The sequence below is a fragment of the Planococcus citri genome, chromosome 5 (genome assembly GCF_950023065.1).
Source record: "Planococcus citri chromosome 5, ihPlaCitr1.1, whole genome shotgun sequence".
In the NCBI taxonomy this organism is placed as follows: Eukaryota; Metazoa; Arthropoda; class Insecta; order Hemiptera; family Pseudococcidae; genus Planococcus; species Planococcus citri.
Window position 1 is genome coordinate 58,277,424 of NC_088681.1, and position 27,207 is coordinate 58,304,630.

Consider the following 27,207-nt stretch of genomic DNA (forward strand, 5'->3'; position numbering starts at 1 on the left):
AAATAAAAAAATAAATAAAATAAACACCTATCCGAATAAAAACATAACAAAATAACACAATAAGCGATATTAGCTCATAAGTCAATAATCAAGGTCTAAACAAAAAACCAAAACCTAACATATCAAAAATAGAGATACTTGTGATACATGTTCCTATGCATATTTTTTCAGTACTTACATCCCCCTTTCACTCTCCAAATCTAACCTTCTGACTCGTTTTACAGGGAAAGCTAGTTCGACGAACAAAGCAGACTGGAAACCAGGCAGCCAATCTCAATTCGACATCAAACGTCGCCGAAGCGAAGGTAGCGCGTTACTGCTACAAAAAGGCGTCCAAGACCGCAGAATCTCGTACGACATCTACGCCGACCCGGTGAAACCGATGAGTACGGCGCAATCGAATCTAAAACTGGTGGTACAGTGTCGTTACCCAAAATGTGGCAAAACGGCCGAACCAGCCGAGGCCAAGAGATCTTTCAAAGTATGCCACAACTGCGACTACGTCTACTGTTCGCGCGAATGTCGCCGAGAACATTGGGAAAAACATCGCAAAGTGTGTCTTCATTCGAGGGTCGGTGAACTCTGCCGAAGAGTGCTATCGACCATAAAGCAAAACGAGGATATTCTATTGAACGCTTCCACCGTAGCCAGACGAGGCTTCTTGACGCACGGTCGAGGTTGCGTCAAGTTCTACTTCCACAGTCCCCAGTTGGCCGAACAATTCGCCAACGGAGCGGCCGGACATCCGGATCCTGTCTACATCAAATGGACCAATTTACTGCCCACCGAAATGGGCAACGATTTGTACGCCGAGCTGTTACGTATATGTAAATCGTACAATCCAGATACAAGGCTAGTGATCTTCGTGGCGATCCACGTCGTCAGCGAAGTACCAACGCGAGGAGCAGTCAAATGGGAACGTCAGATCATCTCGAGATGCGCGAAAACAAAACTAAGTCCGGCCTTGACCACCAGGAATCCGTCTCTGTGTAATCTTAGCAAAGAATCAGAGTACCCGGAAACTCTGATATTGACCTCTCTGCCCGGAAGTCAAGGTACCCAGAAAGATAGACAGGTTAGTTTTACAAACATACAGAGGCATTTAAGACAACGAGGAGTCAGTTTAAGGAAACAGTTTCCAGAAGTGTATAAAAAACTGTGCAATTACGTCGAAGGCACCGATAATTTCACACCTATTACCATATATCCGGTGGATAGTGCATCTGGTAAGAACTTCATGTGTGTTATAATGCCGGACGCCGAGCCGGAGAAATTAAATTTAATACCTAAAGACAATTTTAACGTTAAAACCATAGATGTAAGTAAATTGAAAAATTCACCTTCGGAATTGTAAATTTTACTACAGTACCTATACCTTTAAATATTTTTTTTAATGCCTCTAAATTACCTACGTTATATACTTTTGTTTAGTTGTAATCTCCAATCAAATTTTAGTGATGAATTTTGTGATATGAAAATTGTAAATTTATTTTAGATATTGTCTCTTTATTACTTACTTATTAATTTTATTAAGCTTTTTTATCTCTACACGGTTTCACCGCAGTATTCTCAATATGGCATTTACTTATTCAATCTCTACAAAAATATCTAAACGAACAAAGCTTCAAGCTGTGTCGGCAAGTTTCTTATAAAGAGCTCTCAAACGCGCACAGCTTTTACTTTATTATATTTTTCTCTATCATGATAAATCACATTCTAAGCATTGTACAACGTGTTTGCCTATTTAATTGAAAGATAGGCAGCCGTTGAAAATGTTGATTTTAATAGATCTACCTTCTCGATTAATTTTATTACAGTAGCAATCATAGTACCTGATCAGTATTTACTTTACCTACACCAAGTTTTATTTGCACTTCACACTTTTATTAATCATCTTTATCTACATAGAATTACATAAATGCCTACTTAATGTATGTATGTACTTACACTTACCTATTTTTAGCTATACTTACTTTCACGTTTTTCTTCTGCTTAAAAATAATTTTTCATCACTTTTCTCTTCCATTCAAATAATGCAAATATCTTCAAAAATTTTGTTCACTCCCAAGAGGAAAGAATGTTTGAATCCGGTCTGATCAAAATGTTTAAACAAGTCTGATTATTAAACAGGTCTGATCGATTGTGATCAGATCCACTCAGATGGTAATTTTCCTGACCTGATCAAAAAAAATGTTTCCCTCTAAGGGTCTGGATATTCCTTCATATTTTCTATCAAAAAAAAAAAAAATGTTATATTTAAAGGTTTGGCCTTTTTTTGAAAAATGTTTACTTGTACAGAGTGATTCAATGAAATTCTAGTCTCCTGAATAAAACACTATAGGCAAATCAATTCACATCTATACAATGGGGAAATACTTAGTTGAATATGGAAACTGCTTGGAATTAATTCAAACTGACCAGACCTGATTGGATCTATTCGAGAAATTAGGTCAACATCAAGGGAGAAAGATTGAATCTGATCACTTCAGAAAATTGGCCCTACCAGAGTTGAGCAGTTTTCAGGTTAATGAGTAATTCCTCCTCTTGGCGCAGAACTCCATACACAATAAAATAAGCTATTTTTCATTTTTTTTTTTTGAGTTTTGAAATGGTATGGGTCTCCTTAGTGATGAAACTGATTCAAATAAGCATGCTAATAATTTCAGACCGATGAATAATACCTCCTCCTGGCGCAGAACTCCATACCCAATGAGATGAAGAATTTTTTATAATTTTTCAATTTTGTAGGTACAGAGGTCGCCATAGTGCCCAAATTTACCCAGAATTAAAGTTGAAAAAATTGCACCTGGGTGTCGATACCTCCTCCTGGCGCAGAACTCCATATTCAATAAAATGAACTATGTTTCATTTTTTTATGTTTTGAACTTCTGAGGGTCTCCTTAGTGATCAAATTGATGCAAATAAGCATGCTAAAAATTTCAGATCAATGGATAATACCTCCTCCTGGCGCAGAACTCCATATGCAATAAGATGAAGAATTTTTCATATTTTTTCAATTTTGCAGAAACAGAGGACTCCACTGTGCCCAAATTGACCCAAATCAAAGTTCAAAAAATTCTACTTCCAAGTTGAATACCTCCTCCTGGCGCAGGACTCCATACTTGACAAAATGCAGAGCTGTGGGTCTAAAATGATCCTGAAACTAGAACCGCGGTTAAATCTCGATTCGAATCCAATCCTGAAACCTATCCTAAAACCAAAATCGTTATTTTTCTTGATCCCAAAACAGAAAAACTCCCATCTGATGTAATTTTGAACCCAAGACAATCCCAGAACTGAAACAAATTCGTTACAGGTTTGGGATTTCATTTTTTTTATTTTTTTTTTCAATTTTGTAGAAATTACTTGACAAATTAAGCAAAAATTTGCATTTAAAATTAAAATATTGAACTAATCACACCATCAGATTCCCCATGTCAAAATCTCCCATTTTTTAGACCCCTTGCAGGGTTCATTGGTAAATTTGGACTTAAAATTGGTTGCAATGAAAATCCCAAAACCTGAACTAAGTCATCCTGGAACTGAAACAATTTTTTCAATCCTGAAACCAATCCCAAAACTGATATAAAAATTTAGAAGAACAAAGCTAAAACAAATCCAATCCCAAAATGAATAAATCTTACATTAATCCTGATACCAAAACCCAATCCCGAAATTGTTATGGACCCACAGCTCTGACAAAATTGAAATAATGTTTTCTTGTGGGGGGAAGGGGGTTGAAATTGTAAGGGTCTCTCCTTAATGATGAAACAGATTCAAATAAGCATGCTAACAACATCAGACTAATGAATAATACCTCCTCCTGGCGCAGAACTCCATGAAGAATAAAAATCAGCTATTTTTCATTTGTTTGAGTTTTGAAATTGAAAGGGTCTCCTTAGTGATGAAACTGACTCAAATGAGTATGCTAACAATACCAGACCGATGAATGATATCTCCTCCTGGCGCAGAACTCCACATGCAGCAGGATGACAAATTTTTTCACATTCTTCTAATTTTTGATGTACAGAGGTCACCATGGTGCCTAAATTGACCCAAATAAAAGTTCAAAAAATTCAACTTCAGTATGTGATACCTCCTCCTGGCGCAGAACTCCATATTCAATAAAATGAACTAATTTTTCATTTTTTTGAGTTTTTAAATTGTTTAGGTCTCCTTAGTGATCAACTTGATGCAAATAAGCATGCTAACAATTTCAGACCAATGACTAATACCTCCTCCTGGCGCAGAACTCCATATGCAATAAGATGAAGAATTTTTCATATTTTTTCAATTTTGAGTATACGAAGGTTTTCATAGTGCCCGAATTGACCCAAATGTGATAAATAAAGTATAGAGTTAATACTTTTGTCGTAAGATAACGAGAGAGTATTAAGTCAATAGTGAGTGATCCTAGATAGACACCCCAAGTACACTTCAATTGGAATTAACACACAGAGTCGTGTACTTGGTATGTTCTCAAACACGAATTAGATTGATAGGCGAAGCTGTCAATGAATTACTTACCCCGGCTTGGTGCGCGAATGAGATTATCACACGATTATTTATCATAAAGAAAGGTTAAAGAAAACATACGCGAATTTTACTTTAAACTTGTATTGTACACGAAAATAAAGAGTTCACAATAACGGATTATTATAAACAAATAAAAAGACTTAACACAATTAATAACTTAACAAATTAATAGTATGAAATACTATAAAAAACCTTTAACCGAGGGCCTGAGCTCTCCTGTATTTTAGGGTACTTTTAACTTGTCAATTCGCGACTCGTGTCGTTTAAGAACTGCGACGAGTTTAGGTAGCTAATTTGGCTAGCCAGCCAAATTAGCACCTTGACCACGCCTATTGTTACCAGATTGGTAAAGGGTTGACATACGAGTATGCTTTATTGACGAATATTGGTAGTGGCTTTAAGGCATATACTTCCTACTCTAACAAATGAAAGGTCAAAAATTCCTCATCCGGTATGTATTGGCTCCTCCTGGCGCAGAACTCCACATGCAATAAAATCGAGTATTTTTCATTTTTTTTTTTTGAGTTTTGAAAAAGTGAGGGTTTCAATAGTGATCAAATTGACTTGAATGAATGCTCGAAAAATTCCACTTGTATGTTTTTGCTTCTCCTGGCGCAGAACTCCATGTACAATAAAATAAGCCACTTTTCAGTTTTTTGAGCTTTGAAAAAGTGAGGGGGTCTCCATAGTGATCAAATTGACTTAAATAAGCATGCAAATAATTTCAGACTGATGAATAATACCTCCTCCTGGCGCAGAACTCCGTACACTGTAAGATGAAGAATTTATTATATTTTTTGAATTTTGAAAAAGTAAATGTCTCCATGGTGACCAAATTGATTCAAATAAACATTCCAAAAACTTTTATCCTGTATGTAGCTCCTCCTCCTGGCGCAGAACTCCATGCACAATAAAAATGGGGTATCTATAATTTTTTTGAGTTTTAATTTTTCTTATTTTTAGATTTTGAAATAGTAGAAGTCTCTAATAAGTATCCTTCCATGTGAACGTGACCAGATTTGATCAGATCAGATTCGGAGATTGTCTGGATTCAATTTGATGTGACCAGACCTGCTCACAATAAAATGATTGAATCTGATCAGTTCTGATTAGACATAGCCAGATCAATGTTTTTATAGAGTACCTATGGGATTATAAAAGTTTACACGTGATCAGTGATTCCATGAGCGAGAACTCATTGAATATAGCCAGATCTTGAAATATCTGTTGGTTAGATCCAATGAGCTCCAATCAGGTCTGCCTTATTGGGTCTGATCAGATCTGAACCGATCTGATTAGATCAATAAGGCCTTGAAAAAATTTCAAATTTTTTAATCAACGTTTGACCTCCCCCCTCCCACTCTCTTGGATCGAGCTCAATGTTTTGAAAATTGAAAAAAAATCTTTCTTGTTCAATTTGACTCTGGGAAGAGGTTGTTTTCAGTGGTTTTAAAATTAGTACTTCTACCTATGCGTAGCATTTTTTTTATTTATTTAAAAAATTTACTTAAAGGACACTTAATCCGTTCAAAATTTCAATACTTGATACCAACAGACTATGCTTTAAAATTCTGAAAGCCAGGAATTATAATTATGAAATAAGAAGTGACCACGGACCAAGTATTTATTAAAAATTCCTCACGAATAAAAAATTATATTAACTAAGTAAGTAGTCAAATGCTTATTCATTAGAAGCTCTTCAAAACTATTTTCTTCCGATGAATAAAATTTCATTTGAAACACCAATTTATTGTGTAACTTATTACGAAAATATCCAACAACGATAAAGAAATTGATTTTCAAATCTATATTGACTAATCATCGCTTTTACTAGTATAGGTACCTATCATCACTTGATTATTTTTTTTGTACGAGTAATTTGTTTACACAACGTCACAAGTGCTGTTTGCTGATAAAAATTTCTCTCAATCTCATTAGAGCCATTGAGTTTTTTCAAATGGGTACCTAAAATTAATTGAAACAACGCTAAGAAAATATTTTGACACTAATAAAACTGTACTTACATCTTCATCAAATATACTTACTTGATATGTAGGTATATAAATTGACATCGAATTTTTTTAACAGCTATTAATTAACCTATCTGCAGCTTTACATCCCTGCTGTACCTATTTAGTTAAATTTATCCACCATTTTTCATCTAGATACAAATACTTGTAAATTATTTCAGATATTTTTTTCTTAATTTATTTGTATACTTACTTATATCAAATGCAACAAATAAATCGAGATCTTTATTAAATAATAAAATTACTTACGTTTGTAAATCTCATAAGGAGAATATCATTTTTTAAAAAAATGATACCATGCGAGCTTATAAACAAAACGATAATTTTAAAAATTATACCTACGTATTTTATTTTTTTTAAATTTACCTACTTATTTATTTATTTTAAATGGGATACATACCTATTCAATAATCTTTATAAACAAAACAACGCAATAAAAAAAATAACAATATCATTTTAAAAAATAAAACATTGTTACAACATAATGGAATTTTGAGAATCATACTAATGACATGATTTATACAAGAGGTATATGTCTTCCTACCACTCTAAAAATAATATTACTTGTATAAGTTCTTTTGGGTAAAACAGATAATATTTTTAATAGGTAATGTACGGGTACACATGAGTTTTTTTTTCAAAATTTTTATATTTTTAGCTTGAATAATCATGAAATTACGTATTGTAGGTAAATCACATTTTTCAATTTTCGTCAGTGGATTAAAAATCTTTCTGTGTAAAGCTGATTGTTGTAATATTTTCAGCATAGCGAGTAATTTTTTTATTGTAATAGATTCTGTCTTTTTGTTACATAGTTAATCATAATATTTTCGTTGATATTTTTATTTAATAAAATACGTTTATTTTTATTAGTCTTGATGTGTTATTTGATCGAGGTAAAAAAAAAGAAGAGGAAAAACTGTCTGTTTTTGTTTCAAATTGCTTTGTTTTTGGTAAATTTAGCATATTAGCTTACACCTCAATTTACATAATTGATTTTTTTTTTAAGTGTCATCAATTTGAAACAATACGAGTAGGTAACAATATCGAATTCTACGAGATCAAACGTCCATACAAATGACTCAATTGACACTTGACAGGAATCTATTTGAAATGTGTTTTAGCGAAACGTCCTATAAAGCTAGAAGCTAATCTAGATGGCGTAGTTGACAATCTCATCCTTAATAAAACATAACTCGCTAAACGAAATACAATATAAAAGCCAATTAAAGCAATCAGGTCTGTCCAATAATTCACTTCTTGCATGCCAACCAGCTTGAGAAGGTCATTCGGATAGGCCAAATCGCAAATTATCAGAGGGCAGGCCATTTTTTTCCTACCATTATCGTAAATGGACATCATCAGGCCTTCTAATGCGTATCTTACAGGACTCGAATACATTCCAATTTTAATTAAAATTGGTATATGAGCAGTGCCAGCTCCTGCTCCGTAAACTGATAATACCATTAAAGGAACTGTCATTGTTGGTCCGATGAATAAACTGTTCTGTGGGAGAGAAATATTTACATTATTAGGTATAAATATATATTAAGGCTTTAGCAAGAGAATTTTTTAAACAGGCACTTTTTGATTTAAATGAAACAAGTCTTCAGCAATTTTTCAATTTTTTCCAAAAATTTCAAATTGCTGTAGAAGAGTTTGAAAAAAAATCTCAAAAACAGAAGAGTAAATCATACTAACCACAACGTTGAGCATAGCTGCTATTACAAACCCCATACTTTCTGATACAATCGCCATGTAAATGCATATTATGGAAAATCGTGCCCCTCTGTTCCACTCAAATGGCTGGCCAGATATTATATACGAGACAGGAGCATAAAATAAAGCTAATATTATCTGCAAAGAAAAGTTTGTTCAAATAATATAGTTCAGTAGGTTTTTATAATAGGCTAGGTGATGAAGGAAAAACGAAAATGAACTCGTCATGTGATACCTGTAATACGGTTGTTGAGAAAACAAGAGCAAAAAAATAAGCGTTTAGACCGTACCATCTATTGAGATGTTCTCTGCGCAGAAATTTAATTTCCCTGGGAACTGTGAATAATTTTTTTTTTTTTCAATATGGACTCGAATACCTATCTTTTTTATAACGAAACATAAATACTCGTAAGTATACTTACAACGTAAAAGTACTGGGAACATTGGAACATATAAAAAAATTATTGCGGTAATCACACAGAAACCAAAGTTGTTCAATGATTTAGATGCATCGTTTCCTTTTTGAAAATACATTGCACCGACAAAAACGCCGATAAATAGGTATGTTGTTAATTTAATCAGAAGGAAGTTCTGCGAAGAAGAAAAATAGAAATAGGTAAGTACTGCAATATTAAAAATATACAGGGTGCCCAGAAATATCGAGTAACCCTAAGAAAGTTTTTCACTAAAAATATAGGTTGGCAACGTGAAATAGATGCATATGATTGGTGGAATGTTATCTCTCCAGTCAAATAACCAATCATGTGCTATCATTATTATCATTCACTGTGACCAACCGAAGTATTTTAGCAGAAAACTTTTTTAAGGGTACTCGATATTTCTGGGCACCCTGTAGATGTGTCTACATTATGGTGTAGGTATACAGTATGCCACAAAAGTAGTGCCGGATGGCTTTTATTTCTAAGTGGAGAGCTAGAGAGATGAATGTAGCGGCGTTGATTAGGGAAAAATAGGGGCTTTCAAAAGCGACCTTGAAAATGTCAGGCCCATGCACAGGGTGTCCACAAAGTGAAAAACCGGTTTGGTCAAAAAATTCAAACTGGTTTCTATTGGGGCAATGTACCTACTATTCTATACACACTAAGGCGACAAAAACGTGATATGAATTTTTTGAAACCGGTTCATTAATTTGCAACCAGTTAACAAAAAATACCCAAAAAATGTAGATAGAGAAAAAATCTTGAAACAAAAGTTGTAGAGCGTGAAAATTACACAATTCTGTCTAATCACATTTTGAAACCGGTTCATTGGTTTGGATTTTGCAACCAGTTTTTGACAATCACCTAAAAGTCGGAGATGAAGAAAAAAGCTTGAAACAAAAGTAGAGCGTGAAAAATTGAACCATTTTCGCTGACCGTATTTTGAAACCGGTTCATTAATTGGCAACCAGTTATCAAAAATTACCTAAAAATTGAATATCGAGAAAAAAGCTTGAAACAAAAGTTTTGGGGCATGAAAAATTACACAATTCTGTTCAGTCACAATTTGAAACCGGTTCATTGGTTCGCATTTAGCAACCATGTTTTTGACAATCACTTGAAAATTGAGGATAGAGAAAAAAGTTTGAAACATGAGTTGTAGAGTGTGAAAAATAACATAATTCTGTCTAATCACATTTTGAAACCGGTTCATAGGTTTACATTTAGCAACCAGTTTCTGACAATCACCTAAAAATAGAAGAAAGAGAAAAAAGCTTGAAACAAATTGAACCATTTTTGCAGATTGGATTTTGAAAATGGTCAATTAACTTGCCACCAGGTAATTTTTGATAACTGGTTGCCAATTAACGAACCGGTTTCAAAATCCGGTAAGCGAAAATGGTTCAATTTTTAACGCTCTGCAACTTTTGTTTCAAGCTATTTTCTTCATCTCCGACTTCTAGGTGATTGTCAAAAACTGGTTGTTGAATCCAAACCAATGAACCGGTTTCAAAATGTGATTAGACACAATTATGTAATTTTTCACGCTCTACAACTTTTGTTTGAAGTTTTTTTTCTCTACCTACAATTTTTGGGTATTTTTTGTCAACTGGTTGCAAATTTCAGGCCCATGCACAGGGTGTCCACAAATTGAAAAACCAGTTTGGTCAAAAAATTCAAATTGGTTTTTATTGGCGCAATGCATTCTACACACTAAGGCGACAACAACGTGATACAAATTTTTTGAAACCAGTTCATTAATTTGCAACCAGTTGACAGAAAATATCCAAAAATTGTAGATAGAGAAAAAAGCTTGAAACAAAAGTTGTAGAGCATGAAAAATTACACAAATCTGTCTAATCACATTTTGAAAATGAAACCGGTTCATTGGTTCGCATTTAGCAACCAGTTTTTGACAATTGTCAATCACCTAAAAATTGGAGATAGAGAAAAAAAGCTCGAAAGAAAAGTTGTACAGTGTGAAAAATTAAACAATTGTCGTCAATCAGATTTTGAAACTAGTTAATTCACAGCAAGCCACCAAAAGTTACCTGGTTGCAAATTAATAAACTGGTTTCAAAATCCGATCAGCGAAAATGATTCAATTTTTCATGCTCCACAACTTTTGTTTCAAATTTTTTCTCTATCTTTAATTTTTTGGTGATTTTCAAAAACTGGTTACTAAACGCGAACCAATGAACCGGTTTCAAAATGTGATTATACAGAATTGTGTAAATTTTCACGCCCTACAACTTTTGTCTTTTTTTCTCTATCTCCAATTTTTGGGTATTTTTTGTCAACTGGTTGCAAATTAATGAACCGGTTTCAAGAAATTCATATCACGTTTTTGTCGCCTTAGTGCTGTAGAATACTTACATTGCGCCAATAAAAACCAGTTTAAATTTTTTCACCAAACCGGGTTTTTAATTTGTAGACACCCTGTGCATGGACCTGAAATTTTCAAGGTCGCTTTTGAAAGCCCTAATTTTTCTCTACTCAACGCCGTTTCATTCATCTCTCTAGCTCTCTCCACATGGAAATAAAAGCCATCGGGCACTACTTCGGTGTCATACTGTATAAATGTATTATTGCAAAAAAGAAAAATACCAGGATTTTGATCAAATTCAGAATCGACCTTCGGACCTTGATTTTGAATTAAAAGTCACTCAGAAAAATTTTTAACTCTTGAGGTGTCCCTAAAAGGAAGATAAAGGTCTTCAAATCGACCTTCTTTCACTCTAGCTCCTACTAAACCTGTTTTGATAAAAATGGTCCAGTTCCAAAAGATAGTATTTGAGATTCTGCGTCGATCTAGGCCACTATAATCATAATTCGAGATAACTGATAGGGTTCCACTGAACGGTTGAAAATTTGCAATTTTTCATTTTTGGCGAATTCGTGTTTTGAACATTTTTTCTTTTGAAATAATTTCGCATTAATTAGGTACCTACCTACGTTGAAAAATGAAGTGATATTATTTCAGAAATAGAGGAACTGGGAAATGTATTGGAACGCGGTAGTGCCAATTTTTTAAATCATTACTGCCATAATTTTGAAAAAATTGAGAGTAGGTATTAATATCCAAAAAGTTATCAAATTTTTTCGATGCTTTAAAACTGGCAATAATGACTGAAAAATTATCACCGCCTTATTACAAAATATTTTCCCAAGTTCAGAAACGATACCTATCTTTTATTTGATGCTTTGGCTTTCGATTAATGCAAAGTATTTGAGAAGAAAAAATTTTCAAAACACGAATTATTCACCCACTCCCCCCTAAACTGAAGTGATCTGCAAATTTTCAACTTTTTCTGACTGACTTCCGATTTAAAATAAAGGTCTTCGCCGAATTTGGTTAAAATCCTTCGATAACATAGGTATCAAGATGGATCATTTTACTGCATTGAATATCACTCACCTTATCTCGCCACGTCTGCAGGAGCATTCTTCGTAAGAGAATATTAAATTGTAACCATCCGGAACATTTGAAATCGTATTCGTGTTTCGATAAATTATCATTTAAAAATTCTGTCGACGGTTTCAAATTATCTGAAATAGATGAATACAGAGTTTTTGCGAGTCGAATGGTTAGAGGAGTCAAGAGGTGTATGTTATCGTGTTAGGTAATCTTTTATACATGTGGTTCATGATGATTCAGCATCCTGTTTAAATGTAGCCTAATGACATAAGTGCCCATAATATAGTAAATCGTACGTCTCATTTCATTTTTATCAAAATGTCGATAAAACACTACCTATACCTAGGTATTTTAATATTGATAAGGGACGTTCCCCCATTTTCGACGATTGTGGCTTTTTTATGTTTGAAAAAACGTCCAAAAACACACCAACAACTCAACTACCTACTCAACAAACTAAATTTTTGGGAATCCAATTTTTTTATTGTGGAAATAGATAGTCAAAAATAGGCAGATAGATATTAGAATGTGATAAAACTGAAGTCTGGTTTACCTACGTCTAATATTCTCAAATCGATTGGCGATAACTTATACTTAGTTTTAAGCACTTTTGGAGCCTCTTGCATGACATCATCATCAGTGTAATAGCTAGAGGTACTGAGTGATTAAAAGGTAGAAAAGTAATTCGTTATAATTTTTTGACGCATTATTTTCTAATTTACTTAGTATTTACCTAATCAAGTTGTAAATTGTAATTTTTCCACTTCGATTAGTCATTAATTATGTTGTAATATAGGTATAGAGCATAGGATATAGACCTATGCTTTACCTCATCTCTACCTTTTACTCAGTATTAGACTGATTTGATGATGATTTCACAGAAATCAAAAAGCGTTTCGCGGAGAAATATAATCGTTTTGTGTCGTAAAAGTGTACTTATCTAAATTAACTGATATTATGATATGCTACGTTAAAAAAGAAAAAAATGATCAAAATAATAAGCAGTGTTTTACACGATTTTTGCAATTTTTAGGAAACTTGGGGGACCATTGAAAGCGTTGCAGGAGGATCGAATCAAAGAAATGAGTGGCACCCCCACCCCTCCACCAATGATTTTTATAATCCAATCACGAAAATTTTAAAGTTGTAAATATCATTAAATGTACGTTTCTTGGATTTTTTTCAATTTTTCGAATAATAACCTCTAAATTTGGCAAGCTTTTGAATGCTGAGCTTTCAAAAAACAAGCTCAAATTTATACTCAAATTCCAAAATTGAGACTTAGGTATGTATGACGAAAAAATCTCAGTGTTTATTGAAAAAAAACAACCCCTTATTTCACTTGCCACAAGAAAAGTTGAGGAGCCAATAATAGCGATTTTTCATCTTCGAACGTATAAGGTCAATATGTACAAAAAAATGTTGAACAAAATTTGAGAACCTGAAGCCAAAACTGTGCTGATTTCACAAAATTGCCTAACAGCCCAAGGTACATAGATCTAATTAAATTCAAATCTGACACAATTGCATGTCATTTATAAAAATATTCTGATCTAATTGAAAAGTTACTTGAACATTTTGTAAAAATATTCTTAAGAACATTAATTTGGATCCGTTTGCCCCAACATTTTTTTTCCTGACCAGATTTAATTTAAAAAATGATGTTATTGTGATGCAACTGGATGCAAATTTGATCCAATTAGATCTCATTGTCAGGGAGGATTCAGCATTTGTATGCCTCTATAGGCAGAATAAAAATTACTCCCTCCCCAATCGCAGCCCTACCTTAATTTTTTCTGATCCATAATAAATTTTTTTTTTAATTTGTAAAAATATTTGCACAAGCATAAGTGATTGATTTTTTCAATTAAAACATACTTCCACCTCTGAAGAATGGGTTGAGCAGACATAGGACATATGTAGTTCAGTAGTTCAATTTGATATAAGATCAATGATCATTAAGAAGCAATTTTTCACAGTTGCTTCCTCAATTTTGAATTTTGATGGATGTAAAATCTTGAAAAAATGCCTTAGAGAAAATCTTCGAACGTCTGAAAAGAATTTTCAAGAAATTCTTTGAAAAATGGTTCCTCAAAAATGTTGGGGTGTGATGAAGCACCAAAATAATGTCAAGTTTCAATGGCTAAATTTTCATTTTCTTTTCAAATTTAACAATTTTCTTTGCCTGTTTGCGTTGCATCCACTTACCTTTATTATAATTTGCACTTTTGTGGCAAGATACTACATCATTCCATCTGTATAGACGACCATTTTCAATAGCTTTTACCATGCTTTCATTGTGATCCCCATACTCTCTATTGACAACTTCTATCACTGTAAAAAATAAAATGAAATAAAATATCGCGATTATGATACGTAAATAGGTAGGTAGGTAGGTACTTTAACTTCTTCAATTTTAAAAATTCACGTTTTTTTACCTAGGTATAGCTTTCAATTTCATCTCCAAAAAACATACCAAAATCTGCAGGATTATAGTTGATTGGGCAATTCAATCCTAACGTGGCCAAAAAAGGTACGATATCGTTCCCCAATCCGGCATACATACATTGTCCTTCAGCCATTACGTAAACGTGGTCGAAATGGGAGAATATCTTGGCACTAGGAGTATGTATGGTACAAATCACAGTTCTTCCTTGTTTGGCGATCATTCGCAGTAATGATATGCACTGTATACTGGAAAGGTCATCTAAACCTCTGAAACAGAAATCATACCTATATAGCTGCAGGTAAGGGTAAGATGACGCATGTAGGTATATTTTATGAAACTAGTCGTATATTATGATTGAATGTTGACTGTAGTAATGATAGGTAGAGGTATGTACTAATTTGAACTTACGTAGTGGGCTCGTCAAGAAATAATACCACCGGATCATCGACTAATTCTAAAGCAATGGAGAGACGTTTTCTTTCGCCACCTGAAAGACGACCAGTTCTGGTGTTTTTCGTTTTGGTTAATCTTAACATGGACAGAATTTCTTCAATCTAAAGAGCAAATTTTGAACACTTTAAAATTAGGTACTTATCTACTTATCCTAATTCCTAGCTCAAAATACTAGAAAAATAAAATTATATGTAAATGCGTTATTACTTTTCTATGTTTCTCTTCAAGTGACACGGTCGTGCCTAATTTTAGGTCGGCTGCTATGCTCATATTTTCGAATACTGTGAACATCGGATGTAATAAATCTTCTTGCATGATGTAACGCGACAGTTTCCGAAATTTGTTCAAGTTTCTAGGCTCGCCATTTATTAATATCGTACCCTTCCATTGACCAGTACTAAAAACAAACAAATGCACAAAAACCATTCGTATTTCTTTCTAGGAAGGGAGGGGGATTTTCATTTAATTTTTTCAAATCTATCTACCTATTATGAAATTTCTATCAAAATACAAAAATACATAATATGGCATCTAGGAATACTCACTTATAACCAGCCAGCACATTTAAAAGTGTACTTTTGCCAGCTCCTGATGAGCCCAATATAGCTGTTAGTTGATTTGATTTGAACAGACCACTCACACTTTGTAATAGCTCTTTGGATTCTGTAAAATATAAGATTAAGTAGGTAGGTAAAGTTGAGTGGTATGGAACAAAAATGGTGCAGAAAAATGATTTTGAGTTCAAAATATGTGGAAAATTATTAGACAGAAAAACTACTCCTGGTCTGAAGAAGAATGGACCGATTTTTTTGACATTTTCTATGTATGTGAAGCTTAATAAGAGGCAGTCCATGTCGTAATTAAAAATCCGCAGCTTCTCGAGTAATTACAAATTAATTACCAAAATTTGTACTTTGTAGTAAAAAAGGATTTTTAAAAAAAGGGAAATGGACTATATCAAAAGTGAAGCCGAAATCAGTTTTGTTGATTTACAACCTTTATAGTCGAGGAACCAGCATAAGAATCTATTGCACCCCCCCCCCGGTTGAACCTCTGGGACAATTTTTCTTAAAAGGGAGGGGGTCCTAAAGAGCATTTCTAGCCCTTGTCCTCGAAAAAAGTGGCCCTACTTACGAAATGGCGGCCACTTTGATTGACAGGTCAGCCGAAATCGCAGATTTTGCGTTCCAACATAAGACTTGCACGAAATTTTTTAAACCGTACAGAGGTAGATCGAAAGATCAGGCAAAAATTCATCACCTGTCGAAATTTCAAGTGCTAAAGTGTGTTTTTCGATTTTTGGTGAATTTTTGAAAATCAAATTTAGGCCAAACATGAGGGAAAAAATCAAAATTTTACCAAATTGACCTAGAAAGCTAAAATTTGGGATATACCCTATTTTTGACAAACCAAATCGATTGAAAACTGTTTCAAACCGTTTTGAGCAGTTCTGGAGCCTCCAGCAGATTTTTGAAATTCGAAATTCCCACAATCTCTTCAAATGGAGTTGGAAAGTCGAAATTCATTCTACAAACTAATTTCAATACGCTACGAAGTCGACTGCACGTGGATTTCAAGTCGTTTTAGAGCCTCCAGCGACATTTTGAAAATTACTGGAGCTTCCAGCAGATTTTTGAAACTTGAAATTTCCCCAAATTTCATCAAACGGAGATGAAAAGCTGAAATTCATTCTGCAAACTAATTTCAATACACTACGCCGAAGTCGACTGCAGGTGGATTTCAAGTCGGTTTGGAGTCTCCAGCGACTTTTTGAAAGTTGCTGGAGTCTCCAGTAGATTTTTGAAACTTAAAATTTCCCCAAAATTTCATCAAACGGAGATGGAAAGCCGAAATTCACTCTGCACTCCGATTTTAACACCCTTTGAAGACGACTTCATGTGGGTTCAAGTCATTTTGGAGCCTCCAGCGACTTTTTGAAAATGACTGGAGTCTCCACCAGATTTTTGAAACTTGAAATCCCCACAACATTTTATCAAATGGAGTTAGCAACCTGAAAGTTTCCAAAAAACGCCTTACGACCTTTCAAAAAGTCGCTGGAGGCTCCAAAACGTCTTTAAATCCACCAGCAGTTGACTTCGTAGCGTATTGAAATTAGTTTACAGAATGAATTTCGGCTTTTCTAACTACATTTGATGAAAATTTGTAAGAATTTCAAGTTTCAAAAATCTACTGGAGGCTCCAGTAATTTTCAAAAAGTCGCTGAAGGCTCCAAAACGACTTGAAATCCACGTGCAGTCGACTTCGTAGCGTATTGAAATTAGTTTGTAAAATGTATTTCGACTTTCCAACTCCATTTGATGAAATTGTGGGAATTTCGAAATTCAAAAATCTGCTGGAGGCTCCAAAACAGCTCAAAACGGGTTGAAACAGTTTCCAATCGATTTGGCATCTCGAAAATAGGATATATTCCAAATTTCAGCTTTCTAGGTCAATTTGGTAAAATTTTGATTTTTTTCCTCATTTTTGGCCAAAATTTAATTTTCAAAAATTCACCAAAAATCGAAAAAGGCACTTTAGCACTTGAAATTTCGACAGGTGATAAATGTTTGTCTGATCTTTCGATCTACCTTTGTACGGTTCAAAAAATTTCGTGCAAGTCTTATGTTGGAACGCAAAATCTGCGATTTTGGCTGACTTGTCAATCAAAATGGCCGCCATTTTGTAAGTAGGGCCACTTTTTTTGTGGGCAAGGGCTAGAAATGTTCCTTAGGAGTCCCCTTCAAGAAAAAAGTTGTTCCGGAAGATTTACCGGAGGGGGGGGGGGTGCAATAGATTCGTATGTGGTCTCCCCCGACTATTAGAAAATACATTGGTAAAATTTGAATTTTCAAGATAAAACAATGTGAAAGATCACATTCTAGATAAGAAATTTCTCAGCGGGTTTTTACAACCCATTTTGTTCACTTACTTATTTATTGCCTAATTTTATAAATGAAATAAGTTCCACAATTGATAGAGGAGAAGATATGTACAAATGTGGACCTCTCATGGTTTACAAAAAACTGCCAGTGTTACGGTCAAGCAGAGTAGGTACTAAAAATTATATCAGTACCTAGTGTAATAGGTGTAAATATAGACAATCTGGGTAATAATTTTGAATCCATGTTAACTTGGGTGTCTGTTATCAGCAGTTGTTTTTTTTGCACGTTGTTTACCTCTAGTTGGAAAAATTTATGACTTTTTCATTCAGCAAATGGGCAATTTTAAATGAAGCGTTGAAAAAAAAATTATTATTAGCGAAGTAAGAAGCTTTCAATGTGTACTTTCAGAATATACATTGATAGGTATAGGTAATGTATTTGTCTTTACTTTAATTAATTTTCATAATTTTTTTCATTTTTCATAAACTGAGCAACTGAGTTAACTTTTTGTAGATATAAAAATATGGACCCCTAAATTTTTTTATCTAATTTTTGATTCAATGTTGTTTAGAGCTATAGGAACTTTTTACTTTTCAGAGATTATTCCTAATTAAATTATTTTCTAGTAATTCTTACATATTAAATTTTTTCGTGATTTTTGAATAAATTTTCGCTTAGTGATTTAGAATTTTATTTTTAAAAATTCAGCTTAGAATTTTTTTTGAATGATGACATAATAATGAATGTGTTTGTGAGATCTCAAGTAAATTTTTTGTGATGTAATTTGTTTACCTACTTCATGTGTGTAAGTCGGAGTAACAAAACAAGCTACACACATGCGCAGCTGTCAAGTTGTTGTTGTTGTTTTTTTAATAGCATTTTCACCATCATAATGTTTATTTAAATTTGCGTGCACAATACGTACCTACCTTCCAACTACCATCTTTACTGACAGGTACCGTAAAGGTAAGATTAACGAATTCGATATCTACTCGAGGGCTTCCTTGAGTTCCATTTGCAGCAGACTGGATCACCGATGAATCAGGTTGATTTTTGTCCAGCTCATCGTGAGTATCGTGATTTTTTCCATTAGTGTAACGTTCTTCTCTCGGTTGTAAACTGGACATCTTTATCGATGTAGTCGATGCTGATGACATTGTCACCAGTGCCACCTTCATGGATAGGTACATAAAGACAGTATTATCGTATTATCGTCCCGAATTAAAACGAAAAAAACAAACAAACAAAAACAGTTTCAATCGAATAAATAACTTTGATACTAAAGTACTTAAGAAAATGTTGGAATGCATACTCGTATAAGTATGTACCTATTCAGATAAAGATCACCTGCATTTTATTAATAGGTACAAATCTATGTACTATGGGTTTTCAAGTTTCGATCGGTAGGTACACCCGAGTAACATGCGTTAACCTCGGAATAAGTAATGAATTTATGGAGAAATAATGTTAACGCCACAGAGAACAGGAAGTAAAACATTGTAAGTAGATCACAGTTGAACATTTTACAAGACCTTGAAATTTCTATAATGTACTCGAGCTTCGATAAAGAAAAAAAAGTATTACCTAATTATTGTACAAGCGCAATTAATTTTCATCGACGGTAGCCTAATTAAAATTGAGTAAGTGCCTAGTAGTAAGTAGATGAGATTTTTTTCTTCAGGCAGGTGCATGAGAATTTTGAGATTTAACATTATTAAAACATATCCGAATGTGTTTTACCTGCAATGAAACGTTCGTATTCGTGTTTCACTTTCTGAATAAGACACGCTTCATAAAACACGTCAAGTACATATTTCGAATAGGATATCATAATTAGTACTTTTTCAGCAATTTTTGAAGCCTCTAGTTCAATTTCTAATTTTTCCCCCAAGTTTTCGAAATGTTTCCAAGGAGGTATCAAGATATGGATTCTCTTTGGGATGTTGAAAATTAGATTTTCATATACTTTTGATGTGTCCAGCCCCCCCCCCAAAAAAACCATTGTTTCAGAAAATTCTATCCGGACACCTCTGATTTTTGGACCAGATTCAAAGTTTAAAATTTCGAAATAAACCAAATTGTTTTAAATGCTGGAGAAAATCAAAGTGTTTCAGGAGGTTCTATATTAATTCACACAAAATGGGAGGAGGGGAGAACTTTTTTTAATAATGTAGGGAAGTAGACCACCAATTCTTCAATTTTCAATATTTTGGCCTTTTTTTGAGTTTCAAACTTGATCAAAACAGTAGGTAGGTATATTGAGGTAGCTGACTGGAATTTGGTGAAAAAATTGTCAAATTCGGCATCTCTAAAGTAGATGTGAATTGAATTTTCAACTCTCCCATGCCATTTTTACCATTTGGTGGGATTTTGAAAATTTGTGAAAAAACTGAAATCTGGCTAGTGACAGGAGATCAACTGGAAGTGATGAATTTTGGTTTTGAGGAGATAGGTATTATAATTGGAATTGAAAAGAGATCGAGAATCACTCAATAAAAATTTTGAAAGTTCAAATTGAACTTTTCTTACAAAATGATCAGTTTGAAAATGTATATTATAAAACCAAATCAAGGAGCTACCATTTCAAAATTGCAGTAAGTATGAGCAGTTTTTACAAAAGCTGATCAAAATGATACTTTCTGTTCTATGATATCGGTACCTATTTGGTAGGTATGTTGAAGCAGTTCTAATCCAATTTTGAAATCTCCACTTTCTATGCTTGCACTCCCTGAAGTTGTTGAGAAAAGAATTCCCTTTTTAAAAATTTTTTCCCAAGTTTAAAAAAAATGGTGCAGGATGCCCAAAAATTGAAAAAAAAAGTTAAAAATTGATCAGAAAATGTTTATAAAAATATTGTCCGTTATTGTGGAATACTTCAGCTAGGTACCTACCTAAATACGAGTAGTTCTTTTTTCAAGAAAATACACCAGCTGAAAAAAAAATTCAAAATAAAATAAAATAAACGGAAGTAAAAATTATTCTCAAAAATTTTCCATCAATGTTTCATAATTCCTCTGAAAACTCATTTGAGTCTTCCTCTGATTCTCTAAGTTTTGATGGCCCTTTTGTATAGAACTCCAAAATTTTGAAGAAAAAAAAAACAAGAAAAATAGAACAAATATCTTCAAAAATCTTTTTATTTCTGTGTCAAAATAATTTTCTAACCGAAGGAATCTTTTGAACTAGGTAGCACTCTCCGGTTCCATAGAAAGAAAATCAGATCGAAAGATCATTTTATAAAACGCCCTGAGTAGGTACCTACCTTACATATGTAAAATTTCAAGGGTTATAATTCATTTTTAGATTTCTGGCAAATTTTAAAAAATTCAAATTTTTATCACCAAAATTTTAAAAAATCAAAATTTTAGAGATTTGATCTAGAATGCTGAAATTTGGTTTATATCCAATTTTTGACCTTCCAAAACCATTGGTGATGGTTTCGAACCATTCTGGAGCCTTCAGAGGATTTTAGGTTTCTCCAGTTTTCAAAAAAAAAATACTAGGTACCTACAAAGTAGTGTGAAAATGAAATTTAGCACCTCTAAACTCGGATTTACCATCTTTGTGACCCTTTCGATCGATTTAGGCACATATTATCAAAATTATTTCGTGCTGGTTCAGATCCAAATTCCAAAATTTTCTCCACTAAATTATTTTTGAACAAAAAAATGTTTTTGGTCGCAAACATGTGAACAAAAAAAAATCAATTCGGGTGCACCTTATTTTTTGACCTTGGCTCCAGTGAATTTTGATTCATTAATTTCTTCAAAAATAATCATTGGAGAAAATTTTAGATTTCAGCAGGCACAAAAAGATTTTGATAAGTTGATCGAAAGGGTTGCAAAGGGGTAAGAGCGAGTTTAACCATAGCGCTGAATTTTATTCTCGTCCTATATTCACAGAGTTTTTTCGAATTTCAGCTTTCTAGGTTGAAATTTCGACTTTTTCTAATGTTGGTCCAAAAAATTTTCAAAAATTTGCCAAAAATCGAAAAATGAATTTCAGCACCTGAAATTTTGGCTGGTAGTATATTTTGGGGTCCTCTGTCAATTCCATTTGGTTCGATTCAAAAATTTTTGTATCGGTTGGGATACTTCCCTTCTTGATTTTGGTCTTTAGCAAAAGAATTGAAAATCATGGAACATTCTTACTGTCGTTTGTTGTATTTTCAATAGTGAATTTCTATAAGGTAGAGTGGGGTAATTGCAAAAACGGGGTAATTGCAAAATTGTGACCTCATGTAAACAAATATCAATTTTCCGGTTATGCCAACTAGGGGGTGTCGAAGCAACAACCTTTAACGACATATTCACCTGGTCACAACTCGCGGGGTTCAACTTGTCCCTCCGTAGCAAACACTTTTATCAAAGCATGTTGAAACCACTCATAAGTAAAGTTAGAGGTGTTTTTTAAAAAATGCATGTGAAATAGAAAAAACTGTCGATTTATCTGGAATTTTCAAGATTTAGGGTCATGAAGGATTAAAGTTTAAGGTAAGATATCGCAATTTGATTTTTTTTTTTTTATTTCGACCGTAAATTGCGTTTTTGCAATTACCCCAGAAAAAATCGACTCGGGGTAATTGCAAAAACGATTTTTTTTTTTTTCATTTTTGCACTTAACACAAATGAAGAGTGATATTCCAAAACTCGCTTTGTCCATTTTTATCAAAGTTGAGTTTTCAGTGGTACCTGGTAGATGAAGTATTAACTCACATTCCTACATCATCAACCTACCAAAATGAGGTGTTAAATTCACCTAAATAGCCAATTCACTAAAAATTAAAAAAAAAAATAATGTTCCAAAAACGCGCTTTGTCCATTTTTATTGAAATTTTTCTCAGCAGTATTTAGTGGATGAAATGTATACCTACACTCCTACATCATAAATCCACCCAAATAAAGTGCTAAACTCGCCTAAAAAGCCAATTTACCCGTTTAAAGGGAAACTGTTTTTCCTCTCTCCTGAAAAGTTGTGAAAATGGACAAAGCGAGTTTTGGAATATCACTCTTCAAATATTTTTTTGCCCTAAATAACTTGAAAATGGTTCAAAATTACAAAACAAATAAACTTCCACGGTCACATGATGAGTTACACGTTAGAGAAATGATTACCAGTTTTACTGAATTTTAAAAGTATTGCTCCTTTTTAATGTTGTACAAATATATTTGACGAAAAATGTATTTCTATGACGAGTTTTTTACATAAAAAACATGAAAAATGATCAATAGTTGATTTTTTGTTCATTTTAGCGAGTTTTAAAAAAAATAATTTTTCAACATTTTTTCACTCCCCTAAAAATTTTTTTGGGAAGTGGAAAAGTTATCGAATTTTTTACCGAATCAAGACCACGAATACATCAAAAGTTAGCAAATGACACGTATGTAGAATACAGTGAGTGTGTTGAAAATTCAAAAAAATAAAAAAATAAAAAAAATATTGCCCACTTTTGCATTTACCCTAACACGGGGTAAATGCAAAAGTCGATTTTCAAATTTTCAAATTGCAATTTTCTCCATGATTTGTGGACCAAATTGTACCAAAATTTTACCATTGATAGAAAACCCCCTGAAGTATAAGTGGTACAAATTTCAGCTTCATCCGTGCAATAGTTTTCTCACAGTGCCCTCTCAAAGTGTCACTAATCAAAAAGTGCTTTGCAATTACCCCACTCTACCTTACTAAGTTTTTTATTTATTTTTTATTTAAGCCTTCAAAGAATTTTACAATATTTAAACCTTCAAATTTCGAGAAAAAAAATAAAAAAAATTCGAGTGTTTTCGAGTTGTTGGGTTTTGAGTTGTGCTTATCTACTTCAACTTTTAATTAATAGTCGGGAAGCCCGCTTAAGGATCTATTCAACCCCCCCCCCCCCCGTAGATCCACCGGGACTACTTTTTTCTTGAAAGGGGAGTCCTAAGGAACATTTCTAGCCCTTGTACTAAAAAAAAAAGTTGCCCTACTTACAAAATGGCGGCCATTTTGATTGACAGGTCAGCCAAAATCGCAGATTTTGCGTTCCAACGTAAGACTTGCACAAAATTTTTCAAACTGTACAAAAGTAGATCGAAAGATCAAGAAAAAATCTATCTCCTGTCAAGATTTCAAGTGCTAAAGTGCCTTTTTCGGTTTTTGGTGAATTTTTAAAAATCAAATTTAGGCCAAAAATGAGGGAAAAAATCAATATTTATCAATATTGACCAAGAAAGCTGACATTTGGGATACATCCAATTTTCGGCATGCCAAATCGGTTGGAAACTGTTTCGTTCTGAAACCTCCAGCAGATTTTTGAAACTTGAAATTCCCACAAAATTTCATCAAATGGAGTTGGATAGCCGAAATTTACTCCGCAAACTAATTTCAATACGCTACGAAGTAAACTGCTGGAGAATTTCAAGTCGTTTTGGAGTCTCCAGCGATTTTTTTGAAAATTACTGGAGCCTCCAGTTGATTTTTGAAACTTGAAATTTCCTAAAAATTTCATCAAACGGAGATGGAAAGTCAAAATTCATTCTGCAAACTAATTTCAATACCCTACAAAGTCGTCTGCTGGTGGATTTCAAGTCGTTTTGGAGCCTCTGGCGACTGTTTGAGAGGTCGTATGGTGTTTTTTTTTTTTAAATTGAAATTTCCAAAACGTAGCTGGAAGCTTCAAAATCATTTAAAACCATTTGAAACCATTATGTTGTCGACTTCATATCGTATTTAAATTAATTTGCGAAGTAAATTTCAGCTTGCCAACTCCATTTGGTAAAATGTTGCGGGAATTTCAAGTTTCAAAAATCTGCTGGGGGCTCTAGTAATTTTCAAGAAGTCGCTGGAGGCTCCAAAATGATTTGAACCCGCCTGAAGTGGTCTTCAGAGGGTGTTGACATTGGAGTGTAGAGTAAATTTCAGCTTTCCATCTCGATTTGATGAAATGTTGTGAAAATTTAAAGTTTCAACAATCTACTGGAGGCTCCGGTAATTTTCAAAAAGTCGCCAGAGGCTCCAAAACGACTTGAAATTCACCTGCAGTACTTCGTAGCACATTGAAATTAGTTTGCAGAATAAATTTCAACTTTCCAACTCCATTTTGGTGAAATGTTGTGGGAATTTTGATTTTCAAAAAATCTGCTGGAGGCTCCAGAACTGCTCAACGCGGTCTGAAACAGTTTCCAATCGATTTGGCATGTCGATAATAGGCTAGATCCCAAATTTCAGCTTTCTTAGTCAATTTGGTAAAATTTTGATTTTTTCCCTGATTTTTGGCCTAAATCTGATTTTCAAAAATTCACCAAAATTCGAAAAAGGCACTTTAGCACTTGAAATTTCGACAGGTGATAAATGTTTGCTTGATCTTTCGATCTACCTCTGTACGGTTTAAAAAATGTGGTGCAAGTCTCATGTTGGAATACAAAATCTGCGATTTCGGCAGACCTGTCATTCAAAAGGGCCGCCATTTTGTAAGTAATGTCATCTTTTTTTTGAGTACAAGGACTGGAAATGTTCCTTAGGACTCCCCCTTTAAGAAAAAAGTTGTCCTGGAAGATCGACGGGGGGGGGGGGTGCAATAGATCCTTAAGCGAGCTCGCCAACTATAATTATTCATTTTTAGAACCGTATTCATTGCCTCTCTCTTCTCCATGAAGCCCACCACAAAAATATTTATGTATTCAAAACAGTCTCGAGTGTCATGACGATAATTTGTTTGCAATTTATGTGAGTTAGGGAAAGGGAGGAGCGAGGAATTGAAAAAATAATTTGAAATTTGAAATCAGCAGCTTTAAAACCACAATTTACACAATTTTTCAATTTTTAAAGTGTGAGATTCTATTTCGAGGTTCAGAGGGCCTGCACTTACTAACTGAAAAAATGAGTCGAAAATTCGTCGTAAGCACTGTCAAAAATATTACAACCCGATTAAATCATATTTCACATGATTATCCATCCAAGTTTCTTCGAAATTAGATCAATTTAGTATACTTATATGTACATAGATCTATTTAATGTGAAAAAATGTGCATGTTAATTTTTTAAATGACGGTCCCATATCGAACGTACACTTGTAGTAAAAAAATAATACAAATACGAGCACATATAATTTGGTAGGTATTCAGGATTGTACTCACCTCACTTTTTACAGCCGAAGCACATGTACTTATGTTTCGAGAAAAACCGTAGAAAAAATAAAAAACTCATATATCACTTCTTCAGTCGAACCAGACTTCCATCCAAATTTCACCTAAACGACCGAAACACAAAAATTTTCCATAAAAAAATCGTCTAAAAATCACCACCGCACTAACACTTTCACTCTTCAACAAAAAAGCTCTGTACTTTTAAAAAAAAACAACTTGTAAATTGAGTTCGAATTTGTAAACTGAATTCTACACACAAATACGTAGTTTGATATACATAGAATGGTCACCGGAGTAAACCTTATAATGTTGCCGGATGACCCACCCACTCATTCAGTGGTATGGCTTTATCAGTTATCAGTTCATCATTCGCTTGAAATATATTCATTAGGCTAATACATATCTCTCGTTAATTATATTTTTTATGATACTCTCAGCGTGTACGTAGACGTACACGTTTTATAATGAAATAATTGTGTACAATACACGCACGATCAGCGAGTAAAGTACGAACCTCCCATTAGTTAGTATGTACTTTATTACCAACCGGTCTGAAATTTTTTTAGTCTAAATTCTTATAATATTTCAGCGATGATGACGTAGGTAAATTAAATTTGCAAGTGTTTCAAGATTAATGAAAAAGGCAATGGCAATTTTTTTCCAACAGATTGCGATCGATTAAAAAAAAATTAGGTTCTATGTAAAAAAAAAAAACAACAACAACAACAACAACGGTACCTAATTACCTGTGACTTTCTTTTTTGAATGAGAAAAGGCGTCTAATTTAATGAATCAACGATTGAAAAACAAGTCAAAAGTTGTTCCAATGGTCAGTCTAAGATAAAATTCTACATCATTAAAATGCGACGAAAATGGTTCGAAATCAAATAAACGCCTTGATAGGTACGATAAATATTTGAAAAAATATTTCTGACAACGTTAAAATTCTTCGAACACTGTTGAAAAATGATTTAAAAATATTAATTAGATCAAACTCGTAACCTGAATGTGTGAATGAGGTTTTCTACATGTCACCTTGACTCGAAAAAAAAAAATGATAAAAATGAATGCAGTCCAAATAATTTTTTTTCGCGATAACAAAGTTTCATAAATATTACCGAAATCACGAAATCACTACGTTGCCAACTTTCTTCATTCAT

General features: G+C 33.6%; 2 protein-coding genes across 6 annotated transcripts in view; one reads left to right on the forward strand and one right to left on the reverse strand.

Moving 5' to 3' along the window:
* The window catches only part of LOC135846580 (uncharacterized), a 241,931-nt gene extending 234,496 nt beyond the window's left edge, over positions 1 to 7,435 (forward strand). For all 3 annotated transcript variants that reach the window (XM_065365764.1, XM_065365765.1, XM_065365766.1), the window contains one exon: positions 225 to 7,435. In XM_065365764.1, the coding sequence (XP_065221836.1) occupies positions 225 to 1,354 (1,130 nt within the window). In that variant the 3' untranslated portion in view covers positions 1,355 to 7,435. The remainder of the gene's footprint in view (positions 1 to 224) is intronic.
* Positions 6,532 to 27,207, reverse strand: LOC135846581 (ATP-binding cassette subfamily G member 4-like). 3 transcript variants are annotated; one of them, XM_065365770.1, is made up of 13 exons: positions 26,039 to 27,207; positions 20,819 to 20,857; positions 18,853 to 19,099; positions 15,591 to 15,708; positions 15,253 to 15,442; positions 15,001 to 15,146; positions 14,620 to 14,858; positions 14,352 to 14,477; positions 12,144 to 12,274; positions 8,708 to 8,876; positions 8,521 to 8,621; positions 8,268 to 8,423; positions 6,532 to 8,072 (listed from the first exon to the last, which is right to left on the reverse strand). In XM_065365770.1, exons 3-13 carry the CDS (start codon positions 19,082 to 19,084, stop codon positions 7,671 to 7,673), a joined length of 2,010 nt encoding a protein of 669 aa, XP_065221842.1. In that variant the 5' UTR covers positions 19,085 to 19,099; positions 20,819 to 20,857; positions 26,039 to 27,207; the 3' UTR covers positions 6,532 to 7,670. The 3 variants fall into 3 exon arrangements, with proteins under 3 accessions (XP_065221842.1, XP_065221841.1, XP_065221840.1); XM_065365769.1 differs by lacking the exon at positions 20,819 to 20,857; XM_065365768.1 differs by lacking the exons at positions 20,819 to 20,857; positions 26,039 to 27,207 and having other exon boundaries at positions 18,853 to 19,351.